The sequence below is a fragment of the Triticum aestivum genome, chromosome 5A, assembly GCF_018294505.1.
Source record: "Triticum aestivum cultivar Chinese Spring chromosome 5A, IWGSC CS RefSeq v2.1, whole genome shotgun sequence".
NCBI classification, from domain to species: Eukaryota; Viridiplantae; Streptophyta; class Magnoliopsida; order Poales; family Poaceae; genus Triticum; species Triticum aestivum.
The window spans coordinates 425,702,638-425,712,113 of record NC_057806.1 but is presented as its reverse complement, the minus strand read 5'-3'; the positions used below and the strand labels follow the sequence as shown (position 1 = coordinate 425,712,113).

Here is a 9,476-nt window from a genome sequence, read left to right as displayed (position 1 = left end):
TAACGTTCGACCGATAAAGATCTTCGTACAGTATGTAGGAGCCAATATGGGCATCTAGGTTCCACTATTGGTTATTAACCGGAGAGGTGTCTCGGTCATGTCTACATAGTTCTCGAACCCGTAGGGTCTGCACGCTTAACGTTCGTTGATGATATAGTGTTATATGAGTTATATGATTTGGTGACCAAATGTTGTTCGGAGTCCCGGGTGAGATCACAGATATGACGAGGAGTCTCGAAATGGTCGAGAGGTAAAGATTGATATATAGGACGATGGTATTCGAACACCGAAAGAGTTTCGGAGTGCACCGGGTAGTCATCGGGTCACCAGAAGGGGTTCCGGACACCCCTGGTAAGTGTATGGGCCTAATGGGCCAATGTGGGGGACAGACCAACCCCTCGTCTGCCCCTTCTTTGGACAGCAGGCCCTAGGGGAAGGAAAGGGTAGGGGTGGCCCCTCCTTCCTTTCCCTCCTCAAGTGAGAAAGGAAGGGGGCGCCATCCTCCCCTGCCTTCCTCCCGCACTCATACATGGCAGGGGCACAGCTTGGGGCAGGACCCCAAGTGGGATTCAACCCCACTTGGGGCGCCTCCAGGCTGCCTCCTCCCCCCACCTATATATATATATATGTGTGTGTGTGTGGGGGGGGGGGAGGGGGCGTCTAGCACACAAGAGACAATTGCCTAGCCATGTGCGGTGCCCCCTCCACCGTTTACACCCCTAGTCATATTTTCGTAGTGCTTAGGTGAAGCCCGTCGGAGATCACTTCACCATCACCGTCACCACGCCATCGTGCTGCTGGACCTTATCTACTACCTCGCCGTCTTGCTGGATCAAGAAAGCGGAGGACGTCACTGAGCTGAACGTGTGTAGAAGGCGAAGGTGCCGTACATTCGGTACTTGATCGGTTGAGGCGCGAAGAAGTTTGACTACATCAATCGTGTTGTTAAACGCTTCCACTTATGGTCTACGAGGGTACGTAGACACACTCTCCCCCTCGTTGCTATGCATCCCCATGAATAGATCATTGCATGTGCATAAAAAAGTTTTGTTTTCCATGCTACGTTTCCCAACACTGACCACGCTGACGGGTGCCGCAACCACGGTGGCAAATTACTGGAACCATGGCGGAGGATGCTAGAACCGGCGGAGCCCGGTGCTGCGACGAGGCAGCAAATTTTGGTGTGGCTAAGTTTTATGCTGGAACCAGGCATCCGCGGTGCTACAACCAGCCATGGAAATTGCTGCAACCGGCAGAGCCCGATGCTGCGTCGAGGTGGCGATTTTTTTGTTGCTGTGAAGTTTTTGCTAGAACTTGGCATTAGTGGTAACCAACCATGGAATTTGTTGGAACCAACTTTCTTCCTCGACGACAGCCATGGCGTTTTCTCCGTTTTTTGCTACAATAGGAGGGTTCAAAGCTGCAACTCGTGTTGCGCAGAGCTGGTGCTGAACGGGGAAGGTAACCACGGCGACGGCCGCCTAATGTCGACAAGGGAGCTGAGCTGCAAGCGAGGGGCGACGGCGGAGCTGCATCTGGTGGCGCGGGAGCTATAGCTTTTTTCGAGAGAGCTCATGCCATGAGGTGATGCGGTCGTTGGGGTGAGCCGGTGATGGTGCCGAAGGTCCTCTCGTTGGATGGTTGTGCAGCAGATGCATGCCGCGTGCCGATGGAAGGCGGAGGTTGATTGCGTATCGCGTTCTAGACGAAGTGGGATAGATCGGATGGCTGATTTTGCATCAACCGGACGGTGCACGTGGGACCGGCCGAAAGTTTGAGCCGGTCAACCGGCCCCTATCACCCACCTAATGAAAATGACTAGTAGTTTAACTGGTTTCAAAAATAAAAATGGCACTTATTATTTCAACTGCAATTCTGGAATTGCACGCACCAACCCATTTGTGGAAATAAAACAACAAATCACGATTTCATGTGGCTGGAGCTGGTAGGTAACCAAAACGACACGCGTGGGTACTAAGCGGCGGCGCCCAGCTGGCTGCCGGCGACGTCGATGACGAAGCGGTATCTCACGTCGTTCCTCTCCAGCCGCTCGACCGCCGTGTTGACGTAGTCCATCTTGACGACCTCGACGTCGGCGGTGATGCCGTGCTTCCCCGCGAAGTCGAGCATCGCCTGACAGCTGCCGATGCTGCCCACGAGGTTCCCGGCCACGCGCTTGCCGCCGCCGATGATGGCGTAGGCCGGAAGCTCCAGCGGCGTGCTGGGCGCGCCCACCACCACCAGCTGCCCCCTCGGCTTTAGCAGCTCCAGCAGCGGCACGATCGGGTGCCCCGCCGACACCGTGTCGATGATGCCGTCCATCGTGCCGGCCGCCGCCTGCACCCGAAAATTTACGCGCGTCAATGGCTCCCGACCTCCCGTCCCGTGCCAAGAATCATGCGTCACACGCACGAAAGGTCGATTAATGGAGGGAAGCAACTGAAACAAAGCCTAACCTTCATTTGCTCGGGGTCCTGGCTGACCAAGAACGCGTCGGCGCCGAGCCGCTCGACGGCCTCCTCGCGCTTACTCGGCGACGAGCTGATCACGGTGACGGTCATCCCGAAGGCCTTGCCGAACTTGACGGCCATGTGGCCGAGGCCCCCGAGGCCGACCACGCCCAGGTGCTTCCCCGGCGCGTTGAGGCCGAACTCCATCATGGGGCTGTACACCGTGACGCCGGCGCAGAGCAGCGGCGCCGCCCCGTCCAGCGGCAGGCCCTCCGGGACGCGGACGACGTAGCCCTGGTCGACGACGAGGACGTCGGAGAACCCTCCCTGGGTGGTGGCGCCGTCGTAGTCCACGGCGTTGGAGGTGAGCACGAGCGTGGGGCAGTGGTTCTCGTGCCCGCTGCCGCAGCTCACGCAGGAGCGGCAGGAGTCGACGAAGTAGCCCACGCCCACCGTGTCCCCGGCCTTGAAGTTCTTGACGCCGGGGCCAGCGTCGGTGACGACGCCAACAATCTCATGCCTGCGCCGCATGATTCCATCGTTAGTTCGTACTAGAAATTTGGAGGCAAATTGTGGGATGGTGTTTGGCAAGGTTCACGTTCACCCACCCGGGGACGACGGGGTAGAGGGCGTTTCCCCACTCGTTCTTGGCGATGTGGAGGTCGGTGTGGCAGATCCCGCAGAAGAGCACCTTGATGGTGACATCGTCGTCCTTCAGAGCCCTACTATCATGCATCACGTAGGGGAGTTCGTCAGATCGGCGCAAGAAGCAGAGGGGCATGATAGGGACTGGACTGGAATACTGGACAGAGGAAGACGACCTTCGTGAGAAGCTGTAGGGGGAGAGGACACCGGACGGGTCCTTCGCGGCCCAACCGGTCGCAGGCGTGCCTTTCGCCATTGATGACTGCTTGCTCTGCTTCTTCGGTCCTGGCACTTCGATTTCCTGCTCAAAAATATCCGGATGACACTGCCAGGCCACGAGGTTGGGGATAAATAGGCGAGCTGACGAGTTGGATCGAACGTCAGACACTACGTGTGTAGGGCATGGACGTCAGCTACTATGTACTCCAGCTACAGCGGTGCGGTATCAAACGGGAAACACATGCTCACATAGTCTACTCCAAGTCCAAGTCCCAACCCTACCTTCGCCGCAGGCACCGGGAAGGCGGGCTCGTGCCGCTCAACTGTAAACCTACTCATCAATAATTAAGCGGTCCATTCGATGTGGGGTCAATGATCGTCGGCTGGCATTTCAAAAGAAAAAGAAATGATCGTCGGCCGGCGAATGATTCGACATGTCGCGTGATAACGGACGATCCAGCGAAGACGAACCCTACCTAGTACCTACCACAACTATTGGCTAACAACCCGATTCATGAGAAGAGAAAGAATATCTAAATTCATGGGTATTCCAACTGATTGTTACTGCGACTCGTTACCTAAACAGGGATGATTCAGAATCTTGCCACATGATCAGTGGAGCTTGGGAAGTACCTATCGGTCGACTTGATTGTATTATCCTATCTATCGGTGATCTTATTATATACAGTCGCTCTGAAGCTTTTTTTTTCTTGAATTGTATCAATAAGAGCAACTCCAACGGGCCGACCCAAACGGATGGCGTTTTTGTTCATCTTTTGTCCATTTGGTCGGCAGCCCGTCCGCCTTCCGCCCCCTTTTAGTTTTGGGTCGACAGTGCGCCCAACGGGCCGACCCATTTCATAACCGCACACATTTTAGATCATGGCGTCGCCCTGGTTTTGGCGCTCCAGCGCACGGGAAAGGTTCGCGCGCGCGGGGGAAAGCGGCCTAGCGCGCGCTGGTTTTGGCGCTCCAGCGCACGAGAAAGATTCGTGCTCGCGCCGCGGCCGGCGCTCGTTATAAAGAAGGCGCTCCCTCCACACTCTGTTCGTCGCCCGCTCTCACCGCCTCTGCGCCACCATGTCGATCCGCCGCCTGGGCGCTTCGGCTTTCCGCGGAGTCCGCGAGCGCCGCTCCGGCGCCTTCTCCTCCGAGATTTGGTTTCGCGAGAAACATCTCATCCTTAGCACCTTCGACACTGCAGAGGAGGCGGCCCGCGCGCACGACGCGGCGGCGTGGCGCCTCCTGAGGCCTCGTCGGGATATGAATTTTCCCAACGTGTCGAGCCAGCGGGCGCAGGATCTGGCGCCTCTCCCGCGGCTTTTCACCGACGAGGATCGTCGTGTCCACCGAAGGCGGCAGAGTCGCCTCGCCATCGCGGAGAAGGATGTGGAAGCCTTGGTGGTGTGGCGCGGAGGCTTCCCGCAGGACATCGTCGACGAGCGCCAGTTCTACAAGCCAAGGAGGTTGGAGAGGGACGCGAGCAGGAGGGAGCGAGCCGCCTATCGGGAGGACAAGCGTTCGCGGAAGCAGGCAGCTCAATTGAAACTAGAGCTACGAGAAACGGCGGGTTGGGACTTTGAAGACGAGGCGTATGCTGACGCCTACATTCAGACGTCGGAGGAGGACATTACCGAGTCGGAGTCAGAAAGCGACGAGTAGTGGTCTTTTCTTTTATCTATGTACGCTACAACTATCTATGTATCCATTTTTATCTGAAAAATGGCCGGCGGCGTCGGCGGCGTAGCAGGAGGGCGAGGGTGTGAATCCAATGTGCCATTGACCAGCGGGCCCGGTCAGGAAAGAGGGCGAGCGCGCGCGCATCCGTCTTATGTCCGCGCCGACGCAAATCAGGCTAAGAAATGGGCCAGGAATGGGTCGGCAGGCGGACGAAAGCGGACGCGTGTAAGTGCATCTAGTGCCCCTTAGTGATTTTGGTGTATTGAAGACTTATAGGTTAAGGGACTAATGCGTTTGTGAGTGTACACAGGTCTATAAGTCTATGAGGAGTTTGATATTTACAGAGAAAGTCGACCCCTAAAAATGAAATTCTTCGACTAAAGACTTTGAATCTCTGAAGACTTTCTGAAGACTTTGAAAGTGAAGAAATTGATGTGACCGTGAAGACTTGGTATTCATTCGAGGAACATAAAGCGTGAAGACTTTTGTTTTCGTAATTTCATTTTCTCTTTCTTGAGTCATAGGAAACACCGTACTGTTAAAGGGGGTCGAGAAAATACTAAGGAAAAAATTCCATGTGATGCTCAACTCAAAATCCTACACCTACCAATCCCTTCGAGTGAAGCCATTGGAAATCTCATACAGTTCAGTCAATTTCTTCAGTGACAGAGACGAAGTTTTTCTAGTCTCTGAGGAATTTGTTCTGACTAAGGAGTTAGGAATTCGTCAGTGCGGATTGCCTACACAGTGAGGAACATGATAGCCCTGAGGATTTTGCTACTCAAAATTCCGACCGTTGCTGTGCTATACGCCAGCTGTCCCAAAATATCTATCCCCCTAACGGTCATAGCATTGAAGGGCATTTATGTCTTATCATGTTGGGCTGCTCCCTAGGCTATAAATAGCCGCCCCCTACAACCACTAACTGGTTGGATGCTCCGAGAGAAACTGACACTTGTCATTTGAGAGCAACCCATCCTCCGAGAACTTCGAGCGAAAATCATCAAGTGAGGAAAAACCCAAACCCAAACACCTACAAACCCCAAGTGATTGAGCATCACTGAAGAGATTGATCCTGCATGGATCCGACACTTGTTACCTTTGAAGATTGTGCTTCTTCCAGACGGTTAGGCGTCATGGTCTAGAGCATCCAAGAGGAATTATGGATCGCCGAGTGACCAAGTTTGTGAGGGTTCAGAAGTCACCTGAAGACTTACCACGAGTGATTGGACGAGGTCTGTGTGATCTTAGCTCAAGAAGAATACGGTGAGTACTTGGTGTCCTGAGCTGCGTGTTCAGGACTGGGTGTCCGGGATTGTGTGTCCTCGAGTTTAAATACTCGGCCGCTCCTACCAGACGTACAATTGAGACAGCAGTTGGAACTGGTCTACCAAATCATTGTCTTCACCAAGCCTACTAGTTCTATTTCCTCAACTCTTTCATTTCCTTATAACTGTGTTGTGTGTTTGTTCATATCTGTGTTTGAAGACTTTGACTAAAGACTTTCTCAATTTCCTCAGTTCAATTTCTTTAGTCTGTTTGTCTTCATCCTGTGTTATCATTTGCTTTTGCTTCTTGTACTCTATGCCTGTCTTCATTTCATCATGATGACCATGCTTGTGTTCTGTTATGTTTACTTTTGAGTACTTATTTCGCTGCTAGTAGTTCTTCGCTAAGGAATTTCCTCACCGGCAAATTCCTCAGTGAAGAATTTCATAAAAATCGCCTATTCACCACCCCTCTAGTCGATATAACGCACTTTCAATTGGTATCAGAGTAAGGTACTCCCTTGTTCGGTGTGATTTTGGTTTAACCGCCTGGAGTTTTAGTTATGTCGGCCGCATGTATGAAGAAAGTGACATGCCCCATCTTTGACGGTCACGAGTATCCCAAGTGGAAGGCCATGATGAAGAAGCGCCTCATGGCGATGAACAGCGAGCTGTGGACCGTCACTGAGATTGGTCTGACCGATCTGTGCAAGATGGCGAAAGCTGATTACATTCGCAAGTACACTCTTCTCAACCTCGCGGCAAAGGATGTCATCTGCTCCTGTGTGTCTCAAAATCAGTTCAGGAATATCATGCATCTCGATCATGCGAAGCTCATCTCGGACCGTCTCTCTTAGGTCTATGAAGGTCATCGAACCTGTCATGCTCCTTGGTGAAAGGGCATTTCCCTACTTTATGTTTTGGATGATGATGACAACCCTTTGTTGGTCTAATCCTGTGCTAAATGTTTCAGGTTCTCGACGCTTAGGCTCACATCGAAAAGCTATTCTCTCTTGTAGGAAAAGATCGAAGACGGAGTCCCCTATGCTTTTTATCTCTTTGGTCGTAGGGAACCCGTACTATCAAGAGGAAATTCTCATTAGAAAGAACTAGGGGAATCTTTTCATGTACACCTTCATCACCCCTCATTTGTCTTCCTCAGGTGAGAGAGAGAGAGAGAGTTCTCCTTGTGTCTTCTCCTATCTATTCCCACTCACTGTTTCTGCCCAGCGATTGTACCGCTCTCTGGAGCAGTTGTACCGCTGGGTCTTGTCGCTCACCAGCTTTGCTCGAGCGGTTGTACCGCTGCCTCCGGGCGGTGGTACCGCCACCATGATCTGCAAAAGCTGGGGCGGTGGCTCCGTCCATGCACCGCTCAAGTACCGCTCGCGCTTCTGTTTTGATGCGGTTCTTGGGCGGTAGTGGCCCGGTTGGTCCGGTCGTTCCTCGGTGACCGGTACCACCGGTGGTCCGAGCGGTTCTTCCGCTCGGAACTTAGCCGCCCAAGAGCGCAAGGCCATGCGGTTGTTCCGGCCAGGCACCACCCAAGTACCGGTCAAACTCCTATTTTGATGCGGTGGCTCTGCAGTTAGTCCGGTTATTTTTCTTAGCCGGTACTACCACCCGCAGGTCCGGTTGTACCGCTTGGTAGGGTTTTTGCAGATACACCGTGAGTGCCGGTTGTACCGGGACGAGGACCGGTTGTACTGCTGCAGTGCAAAAAAACACAGTAATGGTTGGAATCTAGGGTTGCTATATAAGGGAGCTTCTCCCACCTACCACTCTCACCTTTGACCTCTCTTACTCCACCATTAATGCACTTCAAGCTCTCTTGCCCGATCTCTCTCTCTAGCCACTCAAACTTGTTGATTTGCTAGGGATTGAAGGAGGAGACCTAGATCTACACTTCCACCAAAGGATATTTGCTTCCCCCATACTTTCTTGTGTGGATTTTGTTACTCTTGGGTGTTTGAGCACCCTAGACGGTTGAGGTCACCTCGGAGCCATATTCCATTGTGGTGAAGCTTCGTGGTTTCGTTGGGAGCCTCCAATTAAGTTGTGGAGAGAGCCCAACCTTGTTTGTAAAGGTTCGTCCCGCCTTCAAGGGCACCAATAGTGGAATCACGCATCTCGCATTGTGTGAGGGCGTGAGGAGAATACGGTGGCCCTAGTGGCTTCTTGGGGAGCATTGTGCCTCCACACCGCTCCAACGGAGACGTACTTCCCTTCAAAAGGAAGGAACTTCGGTAACACATCCTCGTCTCACCGCTCCTTTGGTCTTCTCGTCCCTTTACTTTTGCAAGCTTACTTGTGTTACTTTCCTTGCTTGCTTGTGTGCTTGTATGTGTTGCATCATATAGGTTGCTCACCTAGTTGCATATCTAGACAACCTACTTTGATGCAAAGTTTAATTTGTAAAGAAAAGCTAAAAATTGTTAGTTGCCTATTCACCCCCCCTCTAGTCAACTATATCGATCCTTTCAATTGGTATCAGAGCCTCGTCTCTTTATTAAGGACTTTACCGTCCGAAGAGTATGGTTGATACCGTAGACGGTGTGGAGGAACACTCCGGTGTGAATCCGATCTCGTCTACGGGCGATGGGGGAACCTCGGTCTCTCGTGAGGAGTTCAATGTGGCCTTGGAGACATTGAAAACCTGAGGTTGAAAGCATGTTTACTAAATTCCTTGAAGGGCTTAAACTATCCACCGCACCGTTGAAAGTGGGTAATCCCACCGACAAGGTGACGGATGCTATCTCCGATAAGGGGGAAGCTAGTAGTGAAAAGGCTCCTTCTTCTAGTGGTAAGAATGGCACCGGCATCTTTGCTCATGTGGAACCACCACTTGTTTATGGTGGACCGGTTCCTTCCACTCATTTGAATCATGCCGGTCCTCCCCCTAAGATTGTGAAAAATGAGGACTTTGATTCTTGGGTTTACCGCTTTAAACGTCATTTAAATCATGTGAACACTAATCTTTGGAGAATCATTGAAGAAGGTTTCTATCCGCATGATCCAAGTAACTTCACTCCTCGAGAAGACGCGGATGATCAATTCAATGAGAATGCTCTCTTCATCATTCAAGATGCAATTCCACCCGAAGATCTACCTCATCTTCGGCCCTTCGCCTTGGCCAAAGACGCATGGCTTTGTGTTGTCTCTCTCTACCGGGGAAGCGCAAGCATTCAACGCTCCAACTATGAAGTGGTGCAAG

General features: G+C 52.4%; 1 protein-coding gene across 1 annotated transcript; it reads right to left on the bottom strand.

Moving 5' to 3' along the window:
- Nucleotides 1-1,831: 1,831 nt before the first annotated feature.
- LOC123103751 (probable cinnamyl alcohol dehydrogenase 8D) lies at nt 1,832-3,554 on the bottom strand. Its single transcript, XM_044525426.1, has 4 exons — nt 3,272-3,554; nt 3,059-3,172; nt 2,457-2,970; nt 1,832-2,337 (listed from the first exon to the last, which is right to left on the bottom strand). The coding sequence occupies exons 1-4, from the start codon at nt 3,349-3,351 to the stop codon at nt 1,975-1,977; spliced, it is 1,071 nt and encodes a 356-aa protein (XP_044381361.1). The 5' UTR covers nt 3,352-3,554; the 3' UTR covers nt 1,832-1,974.
- Nucleotides 3,555-9,476: the final 5,922 nt, after the last annotated feature.

What these genes read in the sequence shown, in the direction of transcription:
- LOC123103751 (XM_044525426.1), bottom strand. Translation starts at nt 3,351, where the DNA reads ATGGCGAAAGGCACGCCTGCGACCGGTTGGGCCGCGAAGGACCCGTCC. An exon ending in CCCTACAGCTTCTCACGAAG is followed by an intron (nt 3,173 to 3,271) that starts GTCGTCTTCCTC and finishes GCATGATAGTAG; the next exon opens with GGCTCTGAAGGACGACGATG. An exon ending in CTCTACCCCGTCGTCCCCGG is followed by an intron (nt 2,971 to 3,058) that starts GTGGGTGAACGT and finishes CATGCGGCGCAG; the next exon opens with GCATGAGATTGTTGGCGTCG.